This window comes from Alosa sapidissima, chromosome 23, assembly GCF_018492685.1.
Source record: "Alosa sapidissima isolate fAloSap1 chromosome 23, fAloSap1.pri, whole genome shotgun sequence".
NCBI lineage: Eukaryota > Metazoa > Chordata > Actinopteri > Clupeiformes > Clupeidae > Alosa > Alosa sapidissima.
The window spans coordinates 5,080,084-5,092,583 of record NC_055979.1 but is presented as its reverse complement, the minus strand read 5'-3'; the positions used below and the strand labels follow the sequence as shown (position 1 = coordinate 5,092,583).

Here is a 12,500-nt window from a genome sequence, read left to right as displayed (position 1 = left end):
AACTACGACCCATAGCTGCTTTGTTGTCCAATGTAGCTCTGTGAAAAAAAAGATGTGTGGTCAGTAAGGCACATTATGGGCTTGTGAGGTGTCTCTGTGGGTTAGCCCAGGCTGGGCCTGTGAATGACTCCACAGTGGTCCAAGGGTATGAAGGTCATGCATTTTCTCAAAACACAAACAAAAAAACACAAGCACGATAGCGTTGTGTCCACTGCATATCGAAGAGAGCACATTCTTTTATGTACAGAAAATAAAACGGATGATTTATTTTGTGTTCTAAATTGTTCGTGGTGCTTTTAATTGTGAAGTGTCTATTAAAGGATCACTTATCCATTTCCCATGAAAACAGATTTAAAATATGTGATCAGTGGTGACTGATGGTTAAAAATGAGTATGAAATACAAACACACGTGGCTTGCACACTTCTTTGGAATGACCAGAATTGGCACTCTCACACACAATGTGAGAAAGAAAGAGTGGACAGAAGTGTGAGTGACAGGGCATGCCACAGCCCTCTCTCTTATCATCTTCTCCTCAAGTGTTCTGGAACTTGGCCAGGAGGCCCTTTAGCATTATCAGCACAGAGCACTCGGAGATAAAGGTTCCACTTTGGCAGTTTGGCGGTACTTATTTTGTCCTAAAGCCAAGGAACATGGAAGAAAGTTCACAGAATGGTGTGTGGATCTCTTCTGTTGCTCAGTGTGTCTCTATTTCCTCTGGACACTTTTACTGTATGAGCTGTGTTTACAGCTGCTGGGATTAGGTGGATCAGAAAAGTGTCGACAGCTGTCCACAGTGCAGAGACGCGTTCACCTCAGGCCGCTTCTAAAGAAAAGCACCATCTTGGCTGAGCTGTTGGGGAATCTGAAGATGGCAGAGGCCCAGGCTGCTCCACCCGTGACCGCACGCACAGGATCAGGAGATGTGGAGTGCGACTTGTGCTCTGAGGAGAAACTCAAAGTGGTCGTGTCCTGTCCGGTGTGTCTGACCTCCTTCTGTGAGGTTCATGTTCAACCTCGTTATCAGCCTGCCTTACAGAAGCACAAGCTGGTCAAAGCCACACAGCTACAGGAGAAGATATGTTTTCAACACGGCAGGCTCCTTGAGATGTTTTGTTACAATGACCAGAAGTGCATTTGTGTGTTGTGCACCACAGAAGATCACAATGGCCATAATACTGTTTTTGCAACAGTAGCACGGACCGAGAAACAGGTGAAGTCTCTCCTGAAAGTGGTATTTTTGTCATTTGGGATTATATGAAATCAAAGTCACCACAAGTATTACTCGTTTTAAAAAAGCGGCAGTGCAACAAAAAGGCCAATAAAGGCCATAACTCGCAATCATTTTTTTATGCCATCATCTTGAGATAACAAGGTAATCATCAATTTTGATTCAAATTTCAATCAAATTTTTAGGTGAAGATAACAAAGCTTGTCAACTCTAGATGTCAAGATAATTATCTAGTTATCTCAAAACTAGTTTTCTCAGCATAAGATCATTTAAAACCGGATAATGATTTTTGTTTTCTTGAGAAGGCAAACTTTGTTACCTCGAGTTATCAAGATGATTATTTAATTAACTCAAGATGACAAAGCTCTTTTTCTCAAGATAATTGGATAATTTTCTTGTTGAGGTCTTTTTTGTTCACACACAAAAAAAAAGCAGTTGTTTATTCATTCAATTGTTTTCTAATTGATTATTAATTTGTGTAACAACAGAAGCTGCTTCTGGAAAAAAGGAAGAAATTCCATAGGAGAATCCAAGAAAGAGAGATAGCGATGAAGAAGTTGACAAAAGCTGTGGTATCTTACAAAGTGAGTACTAACTAGATGTACCACATAGCGGTACAAAATATGACCGCCGCTCAGTCCTACATATTCGCTCCGCAAAAATAAATCATGCTTGCCAATTTGTTTCCATCTTCCACTCCATCCCCTACTCTTGCAACTCATATAAGTGTGTGTGTGTGTGTGTGTGTGTTCGTCTATGTCTATGTGCATGTGTGGTCGCTCATGAGTATCTGTGTGTGTGTGTGTGTGTGTTCGTTTATGTGCATGTGTGGTCGCTCATGAGTATCTGTGTGTGTGTGTGTGTGTGTGTGCGTGTGTTCATGCGTGTGTTTGTGTGCAGTTTATGAATGCGTGTGTGTGGGGAGGTGGGTATGGTATATGTGCATGTGTGTGTGTGTGTGTGTGTGTGTGTGCGTGTGTGTGTGTTGGGCTACTACCATCCCCCTTGTCCAGTTGGGGTGTCCCATGTTCAACAGATGACTCTTTCGGGGCTGTGGAGAGAGATGAAATGATGATTTTAATTAAATAGTCTGACAACAATAAGATGTAGGTGTCCATTTTGACTCTTTTAGGCGATTCAACTAACTTACTGCAGTCCTCTTTGCTGAACTTTTGATCAGGCTCACTGATATTCTCTTTCTCAGCTCTTGGGCAAGTCACGGCCTAGCATTAGCCATTTCAGCATGGTGGATAGCAATCACTGCATTTTCACCTTCAAGTCTGTCTGCAGGTCCATCCATTCTCTCATCCAGAGACATTATCACAGTCTCCACACTCCAACTCACATGTCCATCTCAATGTCCTCCTTTCTCCTCCTGTCTGCCATTTCCTTCTTGAGGCACTTAGCCTCCTTTATTTGCTTCTTCTTGCTGGTGTCAACCCTCTCATTCCTGTGCTTGTTTCGGACTGGTAGACAGCAGCTGAAAAGTTAGGCGAGCTTCATTTTCTCACCTGTTCGCTTTGAAGCAATTCTGTCAAGAGGAATAATCTCAGGTCTCCTGCACTGTATATCCCAACGTTATGAGATATTATAGGAGAGCATTTGGGCTGTTTTATTAGCAAAACAAGTATTACATGGAGGATGCCAATTACTTGTAGAAAATATATATTGTTAGATGAGGTATTCAGAGTTAGATTTATGCTCATTCTTTTCATTGTGGAAGGCACTGTGTATTATTGCTTGGTACAGTCTCTTAACTCAAATGTAATATCAGATAAGACATGAACAACAGGATGCTTTAAAATGAAAGAAATGTATTATTAATTATTACAAATGTTAATACAATGTTACGTAAGCTATCTATCCATTTAATTATCTATTGAATTCCCTCTATACATGAATACCCCCTATACATGTACTGTAGTAAGACCCCTTCTCTTGACAAATCCGTGCAGAATTTTCCTCTTCTCTTCGTCTCTCTCTTCAGGGATTTTAGTGCGCCACACAGCAGGCTGTGGTGTAGGGTTCTCTTCCTCAGCGGTCAGTGTGGCCAGTGTGGTTGCATTCTGGGTATTAATGCCCCTCCACGCAGGATTTTCATCCTCTCTTCCTCCATCACGTCTCTCTCCTCAGGGGTTTCAGGCGTGCGCCACGCACCGGCGTGTGGTGTGGGCTTCCCGACTGTAGGCTGGTGTCTGTGCCAGTCCAGTTTCAACTGAGGCACAGGTCTCGCTCCATCTCCACCACCATTCAGCGGAGATGGGCTCCTACCATCCCCCTCGTCCAGCTGAGGTGTCCCGTGGTCAATAGATGACTCGTTCAGAGCTGTGGAGAGAGATGAAATGACAACAAATTAGTAAGTCTGACAACATTAAAATGTAGGCATCCATTTCAACTCTATTCAACTATTTGAAAATGTGATAGGCCTTACTGCAGTCCTCTTTGCTGAACTCTTGATCAATATCTCCATCAACATGCAGTGGGGATGGGCTCCTACCTTCCTCCTTGTCCAGTGGAGGTCTCCTGTGGTCAACAGATGACTTTTCCGGGTCTGTAGAGAGATATGAAAGGATGAACTCTTCAACTCTTTGACTCTTCAAGACTCTTAGGCTATTCAACTATCTGAAAATGTGATACTTACTGCAGTCCTCTTTGCTGAACTCTGGATCAGGATGGTGGATCTCAGCATGGTGGATAGCCATCACTGTATTTTCATCCTCCACTCTCTCCATCCCCTCTAGAGACATTACCATAGTCTCCACACTCTGCACCTGGGAGATGTCCATCTCAAGGTCCTCCTTTCTCCTCCTGTCTGCCATCTCCTTCTTGAGGCACTTAGCCTCCTTTCTTTGCTTCTTCTTGCTGGTGTCAACCCTCTCATTTTTGTGCTTCTTCTTACGGACCAGTAAGCAGCAGCTGAAAAGTTCGTTGAGCTTCATTTTTGTCACCTGGTTGCTTTGAAGTGTCTAATATCGCTCAGTACTTTGGACTGTGTTTCCATCATCTCCAGACTGCAGTCTAGCAGGCCTAGCTTCTAACGTTAACGTTATCTCCAGACTGCCAGTGAATTCACCGGGTTGGTCAGTTGCTAAAGAACTTTGTTGGCATTGCATCGGTTGTGAAGACACAGCTCTGTGTGCAGTTTTCACGGATCATCATTGCCCTTGGACATTTTCAGCTGGTTTGGAAATTGGACTAATTTTAACATCACTTTTTCCCCTTTTAAAATATATTTTCTTTTTTTTATTTGTTTATTTGTTTTGTTGTCTGTCTTGTATGTCTTGGTGTCACGGGTACGCTGGCGACTACGCCGCTCCTTCCGGCATTTTTTGTATTTGTTATTTTTTAAATGTATTGTCTTGTCTTGATGTCATGGGTACGCTGGCGACTACGCCGCTCCATCCGGCATCTTTTGTCTTGTTGTTATGTGTCTTGTTTGTGGAGCGCTTTGGATTGCAATATGTGCATGTTAAATGCACTTTAAAAATAAATCTGACTTGACTTGACTAATAAGACTGAGCAGATTCTATAAATTCACTGAAGATTCTACTTTGCACATTTTGGAATTGAATCTTCAGAGTTCTGTAAATAACTCTTGTTTAAAAGTTGTCACGGTGATAAATCTGAACAGCAAAGAGTTTAGAATGTTCATTCTATTCAGCCCAGCTCACTCATTTTGATTTTCTTTTTTTACAATTGGTTGTGGTTATATGGTTGTGATTCTTGGCAGATACCTTTGTCCAAAGTGGTGTACAAAAATAACAAGAAAGCTATGTGGGCCCCATGGATGCAAAGTGCGTCCAAAATCAAACCCATTCTTCTCTGTTGCATTGCTCATTAAGCTCACATCCCACATGAGCTTTCCAACGGTGCTAGTTGCTAGTTGCTAGTTGCTGTGATAAATGGCTCGCGGGAACTTTGAACTTAACTTTGAATTTAAATCAAATTGAATCATATTTACAGTCTGCTCACAGCTCTGCATCTATCTCCATATCTTTGCCAGTGGAATAGGCTCTGTACAGTGACTTGACTTGAGGTTGGCAAACCAGTTTCCTGTTTGTTGACATGGCTGTCAACAAGCACCTGAAGATGAGTGCGATGAGATGAGTTTAGTTGTACCAAAACTTAAGAAATACAATGTATTTCTCTTAGGAGCACTGCTGCTCTGCTTTAAGTCGATATAAAAGCCATTTTAGCTTCCACCTTTTTCCCTAAAAATGCCAGCCCATGTGCACAAAATAAAGAGGGCAGGTGTAAGCCTGGGCACACATTTTGGTACAACTGACGCACTCATCTTCAGGTGCTTGTTGACTGCAATATCAATGAACAGGAAACTGGGTTGCCAACTTCAAGTCAAAAATGGGAGTTTGTCACTACGCTAGTGCACTGAGCCTATAGCTTGCAGACTATTCACTCATCACATTACAAACTGAATATCAAAACTAGCGGTGTGTGTCATAATCATCATAGTTTAATGTCATTAGTCATAATTACTTTCGAAACAGAATTACACAACACTTAGTCCTTCTCTGTGTTAAAGGTAAACTATGTATTGGCAATTTCCTTACTGTTTTCTCGTTTTTTTGCTTCTTTTTCGCTGGCTCTGTCATGACGAATGTCTGAGAAACTCCATCGCTACCTTTTTCTAGCCGGTGCCTGGCGTGTATGTGTATTTGCATGCAGTAAAGCAATTCGTTACACTCGTTATACTTCCTGACGCTGAGGCCGTCGGCCCACCGGCCCACAGTTGCAAGGGTGTTTTTTCCGCTCACAGGCGCTAGGGGGAAGCGAGACGGCCACCATTCAACCCGAAAAAAGTAATATAACCATTCCAATGACTCTGAAACTGTTAAATGAAGGCAAATTAAGCTAAAAAACTTGCATATTAAGCTAAAAAACCTGCATAGTGTGCCTTTAATGTCACATATTTGTAACATGTGGGACACTTTTAGCTAACCTTAGCTAAGCGTGAAATCACAATCTCCAGCTTTAAGGGGCTTTGTGTAAAGTTATCTTGAATACATCATTACATACAACATGACAGCACTGTTCCATTGGCTTGCACATATTTGATAAAGCCCCTCTTGAGGTTCAGTGTGTTATCAAGAGAGTGCAATCTGAAGCACTGACAAAGCTAGCTGGCTAGCATGCTAATTTTAGTGGGTAATACAGAGCATAGGCGTTCTTCTTGAACATTTTAAGCTAATAAAAAATAACAAATGGTCGCACTCCAAAAATCTTTTGATCCATTTTAGCACAGGGGTTAATTGACAAACGTTTCGGCCTGATGGCCTTCGTCAGAAACAAGAGAAGAATCGGGAGAGCGCGGTGTTGGCCAAGAAAAGGACTGAACATTTTAAGCTAAAAGACCCAATATACAGTATAGCCACATTAGATCCCTTCTCTGTCTCCCGATAAGCGTTCTGCACAGGAAGCGTTGGAGCACAGCGACAGGATCTTCACTGAGCTGCTGCAGTCCATTGAGAGAAGACGCTCTGAGGTGAAAGAGCTGATCAGAGCTCAGGAGGAGGCAGCTGTGAGTCGAGCTGAAGAGATTCTGAAGGAGCTGGAGCGGGAGATCGAGGAACTGAAGAGAGGAGACGCTGAAATGGAAGAGCTCTCACGCGAAGAAGACGATGTCCACTTCCTCCAGGTAGCTTCACTCATCATCAGCAGAGATGTTTCACCACACAGCATCTCTGAATCTAAAGGCATTTTTTGGGGGGGTTGTTTTTGTATTTTCACAGAGTTTCCAGGCCCTCCAGACCTCTCCTGTATCCAAAGCTTCACTCAGCATCACTCTCAGTCAACATCCATCATTTGACGCCCTGAAGGAATCTCTTATTGCACTGAAAAGGGACGAAACCTGCCAGATTGGGAAGATATTAGCAGTAGGTTAGAGGAAAAAAACATTTCTGACACTCTTGATGTATGTAGGTTATAGTTTTTAAAATGGTTATGAGCTCACACATCTAAGATGTTAAAACAAAAATTAGCTCACTCAACCCAGTCAAGTCATCTTGTTGCTTTGACTGAGTAGGCTAATGTCAATGTGTAGTTTTTTAACCCATGCACTCAGTGAAAGTAAGAAGATTGATGAGGTCATGTCAAGTGCTGTAGTTATTTTCTTATAATTGTTTTGTAATCGTGTTTGTATATCTGGCTCTGCCCATTACTTTGCATGTCAACTAATGTCCAGTGAGGAAGATCCACATTGTGCTGCCACTGAAACCAAAAACTAGAGAGGAGTTCATGGAGTGTGAGTAACCCAAAGCACTCACGGTGTGTGTGTGTGTGTGTGTGTGTGTGTGAGTGAGTGAGTGAGTGAGTAAGTGTGTATGTGTGTGTGTGTGTGTGTGTGTGTGTGTGTGTGTGTGAGAGAGAGAGTGAGAGAGAGAGAGAGATGGCAATAGGGTCAGGAAGAAAAAGAGCTGAAATGATTTTTTTCCACCCTCGTCAGATTCTTGTCCACTGACGCTGGATCCAGACACAGCACACAGATCCCTCTCCCTGTCCGAGGCGAACCGGAAGGCAACCCGAGGAGAGGAGCAGCCATATCCTGACCATCCTGACCGGTTCGACGGATGGGCGCAGGTGCTGTGCGTGGAGGCTATTTCTGCATGTTCCTACTGGGAGGTGGAGTGGACTCATGAGGACAATGTTGGAGTGGATATCGCCCTTGCATACAAACATATCGACAGGAAAGGTGTTCTTGAATGTCGGTTCGGGTGCAATAAACAGTCGTGGAGGCTAGAGTGTGATCCTGGAAGATGTTCTTTCAGGCACAATAACTTCAGAACTGAACTCCTCACCCTCCCACTCGCCAGGATGGGGGTGTATGTGGACCATAGGGTGGGCCTTTTGTCCTTCTACAGCGTCTCAGACACAATGACCCTCCTCCACACTGTGCAGACAACATTTACTGAACCCCTCTATCCTGGGTTTTGGGTGGCAAATGGAGCATCTATAAAAATCTGCGCAGAATAATGCATTACAGTAATTGCATTGCTGCACTGATTCATTGTTTAAATTATGCACTAAGCCCTCAAATGCGGAAATAAGAGACATCCTCACTGGTCTCTGGGACTCTACATGCTCAATCAGCATTTGTGGTGATTAGACTAAACACTGTTTTAGACTAAACACTTTTTTAGACTAAACACTTTTTTTGTAGTGCAGCCATTCTGCTGCTGCTGCTCATTTCCATCTCACTGAGATACTAGTCTGGCTTCACACAATACACTTACGTTTCCCTTAGCCATCAGGATGGCAGTCCAATCAGCAACGAGAGGGGATGACGTTACTTTCGAAAGTGTCGAAAGTGGTCAACGGTAGTAACAATGCCTGCAAACATCCAGAAAATTGCAGTCGGAAAAATGTGTAAATGTATATACAACAAAGGTAAATGCATTGTGTCCTGACTGCTGATGCTGCTTATTATCAGTATGTAAAGGTTAGTAGGAAGTAAAGTGAGAAATCCCTGATCAATGTGATTGGTTAGGCTGAACTAATGATTTCAAAGTTAACGTAAAGTCCACCCCCATTACAGTACATTAATATTTAGTCATTTAGCTGACGCTATTATCGAAAGCGACTTACAAACAAAGTACAAAAGGGAAACAATCAAGGTACAGACTATTACGATGCTAGTGTAGGAAACAATCTCCCAATGGAGAGTACCCAGGCTCTGTTCACAAAGTGAAACAAAACGAGTGAGTCAGGAGAAACCAGACTTGGTATTTTGTGAATGTGGCCCTCTTTGCATGTGGGTTCTCCTGTACTGTGTCTACCATGACAGGTACCATCACCTATAATGACATAAAACTTAATGTTAAGGATTTTTTTATTCTAGTTTATGTATTCAATTAAATCTAATCAAATCAATCCTGTCAGGTGTCTGAACAATAGGATCGAATTCATGGGACTCAGACAGAACTGATAGCTCTTAAAGGAGATAGCATCAGCTGCCATGTAACCGACCTGCTGATGACCATCTCATGGTGTCCTGAAGCAGCCCATGCAGGTTGATTAAGGATGAGTGGACTTTATGGCTGGAATTGACCCCTTGTCTTGTAATTCTGTAACTAGTGCATAAAGAACACAAAGACCCATTTTGTTCCTGTTAAATATGCTCCAGGTGGAATAGAGTGATGGGCTGAAGGCCCCCTGGAATAATCTTGTTCTGGGGAGGTGATTTACCTTTGGGACACATCTCTGTAGCTTTGCTCTATAAATAGATCTCTGAGTTAAGTTGGATTTGTCAGCCCTAGGGTCTCCAGCAAGAATTTTCAACCTTTCACCACCATACCAACTCAGTGTGTCATCAGCATCTGTTTTTGTGTGTATGTGTGTGTGTGTGTGTGTGTGTGTGTGTGTGTGTGGGAGAGAGAGAGAGAGAGAAAGTAAATATGGTCTATAGCTGTTTGTTTATTTGTGTGTGTGTGTGTGTGTGTGTGTGTGTGTGTGTGTGTGTGTGTGTGTGTCTGTATGTGTGAAGTTATTCTGAAGGAGATGCTCCATTTGCGGGCTGATTCGAAGCCCGCTCCATCTCGCAGTCATTATTAGTGCTGGGCCAGATTGAACGGCACACAGTCGTTATTTCATTATTTATAATGAAAACATCAGGCGGCAGGGATGTGAACGCGAGGCAATGCCCGGTAATGGACTCATTTGTTTGTGTTAGTTGCGCATTCGTCAGTGTGCCCCGTGCCTGTCAGGGGTCGCTTGATGAATTAAAAGTGTCTCACAGCGGATTGTTTGTTTGTGTCTGTGTATGTTTATGCCTGTGTGTGTGAGTGTGTGTGTGTGCTTGTGCGTGTGCTTGTGCGTGTGTGTGTGCTTGTGTGTGTGTGTGAGAGAGAGAGAGAGTGTGTGTGTGTGTGTTTGTATGCGTGTGTGTGTGTGTGTGTGTGTGTTTGTGTGCTTGTGCGTGTGTGTGTGTGTGTGCATGTTGACGTGTGTACAAGCTATTATCCATATGCCAGTGAACTGTTTTTTTCCCTCTCTCATATATGGTTGCTGTTCATCACAGAGATTAAGGGCATTTTAAAGGGCAATAAAGCATGGTGATAATGCTGGCGTCAGCCGCCCATATTATGATAAAATCAATACACTGTGACTATTTTAGGGAAATTGAGTGAATGGACAGGCTTCTTCAATATTGCCAGTTACCATCATAAACCCAACAACAAATCACCTTGTTTTCTCATCCAGGGAATAATGGCAAAGGTAAATTCAACAATGCGTCAGAAATATACTGCAAGACACAGCCAGTCTGGTCCAGCTGGCAGACATAAACAACTGATGCTATACCATCAGAGAAGTAGCACTGACAATCAAACGGCTGAGAATATGGAGCAAGGCCTTACACAGGCATGCACATTCGTAAACCACTCTAGAAGCCATGTCTCAGTGCCTGTGTTTGAACTACAAACAATTACCCCCCACCCCCCTTAGCCACTCAGTCTCTGCATTTGTGAGTTTTCCTCTCATTACCAATAGGGGGCAGTGTGTCTTCGGCATTTGTCATTGAAGGTGGACTAAAGCACAAGAACGGGTCACTTGTGTTTGCATGTTTTCCATACAAACACTCCAACACAGACATACATTCATAAAACGAGAAAGATAATGTATGGAAACTTAACTCCAGGAGAAACTGAATCATCCATCCTTATGTGAAAAGGTGAATTTAAAACCCTTTAACAGGCATCATTCATACCATATTCATGACTACTGAGGCTTATAAGCAAAAATATTATGCCAATTTCATGGTGTTTAGTAAACTAATGAGTGTTTGCACATGTGAGGAGTGAGGCACTGGTAAATAAGTGTGGCATTTTGATGGGTTGTGTTTGAAAAATGAAATCAAGTAATTTTCTAGATGTACTGTATGTGTGTTAGGTAAAGAGTTGTGTGTGGTGTTTTGCAAAAAGTTTTTTTATGAAATTGAAAACCGAGTCAAAGGCTGAAAATTAGTGTATGATTTTGCAGATTTGGCGTGGAGTTATGGTGTTTGAGTGACAGGTCTCAAAAATTGTCTGACAAGCAAATATTTAGTGTGTAAGCAGTTAAAAAAACTGTAAAGGGCTAGACCTACCTCTCACTCAAAATGTCTGTGCTGCAATTGGTCAGGCAGTGTGGGTCAGGGCCTTGGAGGGTTTTTTGTGCGACCTCTGAACCCAACCCTCTTGGCCCACGTGTGTCTAAGGTCAATTGGAGATGAAAAGCAATCACACCCTGGGTTATGTCAGAGAGTCCATAATGACACCCTGGAGAGGTGGTCTATGTGTTTGTGTGTGTGTGTGTGTGTGTGTGTGTGTGTGTGTGTTTTGTGTGTGTGTGTGTGTGTGTGTGTGTGTTAGCTGCTGCAAAACACACACACACACACACACACACACACACACACACACACACACACACACACACACAAACAAAGAAGAATTGGCACCATATCCAAACCTTGGGCATTCAAGCATACAACCACACTAATTCACATACCTGCGCATCTGCAGTCACAAACATACATATACATGCTGTACCGTCACGTGCAAACATAAATGCTGGCCATGTATAAGGATACGTGCACGCCAAGCATACACAATGTGAGTATGAAGTATCTTGTCAAACCATTCCAGAAAAGGAGTCGGAGGAGATTTCCAGCCAGATGCCCTGATCAAACACCGTCCCTCCCTTCAAATAACAGTGTGGATCATTCTGTGGAATCGGCTCTGACCTGCTACATTTTTAATCTGTGGCTTTCTACAGGCAGGAAGGAAGAAGGAAGAAGATGAAAGAGGTAAGAGAGAGAGAGAGAGAGAGAGAGAGAGAGAGAGAGAGAGAGAGAGAGAGAGAGAGAGGGAGGGAGAGAGAGGAGACAGAGAGAGAGAGAGAGAGAGAGGGGAGAGAGAGAGAGAGAGAGAGAGAGAGAGGGAGAGAGAGAGAGAGAGAGAGAGAGAGAGAGAGAGTTAAAGATGGAGAGAGAAAGAGAGAGAGTCATTGAGCCATTGTTCATCGATCCCGAACAGACCTTTCATAAGGAGACATACATAAACACAGTGTTCTCCCTCTGTCTCGATTAGGTCTCTCTTTCTTTTCCCTCTCTCCACTCATCTGTATTCTGTCCATCTCCATCTGTAATAGCCCATATCCCAAGACACAAGGTGACCTCTAAAGAGGGAGACGTGTGTGTGTGTGTGTGTGTGTGAGAGAGTGTGTGAGTGTGTGTGTGTGTGTACAACAAGACAAGGATTGTACCATACTGAATGAATGTT

The 12,500-nt window shown here is 43.0% G+C and overlaps 2 protein-coding genes across 6 annotated transcripts in view; both read left to right on the top strand.

Annotated features, from left to right (window-relative positions):
- Positions 1-12,500, top strand: part of LOC121698443 (dynein, cytoplasmic 1, intermediate chain 2a) — a 185,743-nt gene that overhangs the window by 63,941 nt on the left and 109,302 nt on the right. The window lies entirely within an intron of this gene.
- LOC121698449 (tripartite motif-containing protein 16-like) lies at positions 649-9,983 on the top strand. 2 transcript variants are annotated; one of them, XM_042080565.1, is made up of 6 exons: positions 649-1,212; positions 1,719-1,814; positions 6,650-6,883; positions 6,978-7,125; positions 7,430-7,489; positions 7,691-9,983. In XM_042080565.1, exons 1-6 carry the CDS (start codon positions 871-873, stop codon positions 8,215-8,217), a joined length of 1,407 nt encoding a protein of 468 aa, XP_041936499.1. In that variant the 5' UTR covers positions 649-870; the 3' UTR covers positions 8,218-9,983. The 2 variants fall into 2 exon arrangements, with proteins under 2 accessions (XP_041936499.1, XP_041936500.1); XM_042080566.1 differs by having other exon boundaries at positions 1,069-1,374.

Excerpts from the sequence above, each read along its gene's own strand:
- LOC121698449 (XM_042080565.1), top strand. The coding sequence starts at position 871 with ATGGCAGAGGCCCAGGCTGCTCCACCCGTGACCGCACGCACAGGATCA. Across the intron at positions 1,213-1,718 it reads TAGCACGGACCGAGAAACAG|AAGCTGCTTCTGGAAAAAAG; the intron begins GTGAAGTCTCTC and ends GTGTAACAACAG. Across the intron at positions 7,126-7,429 it reads TGGGAAGATATTAGCAGTAG|TGAGGAAGATCCACATTGTG; the intron begins GTTAGAGGAAAA and ends ACTAATGTCCAG.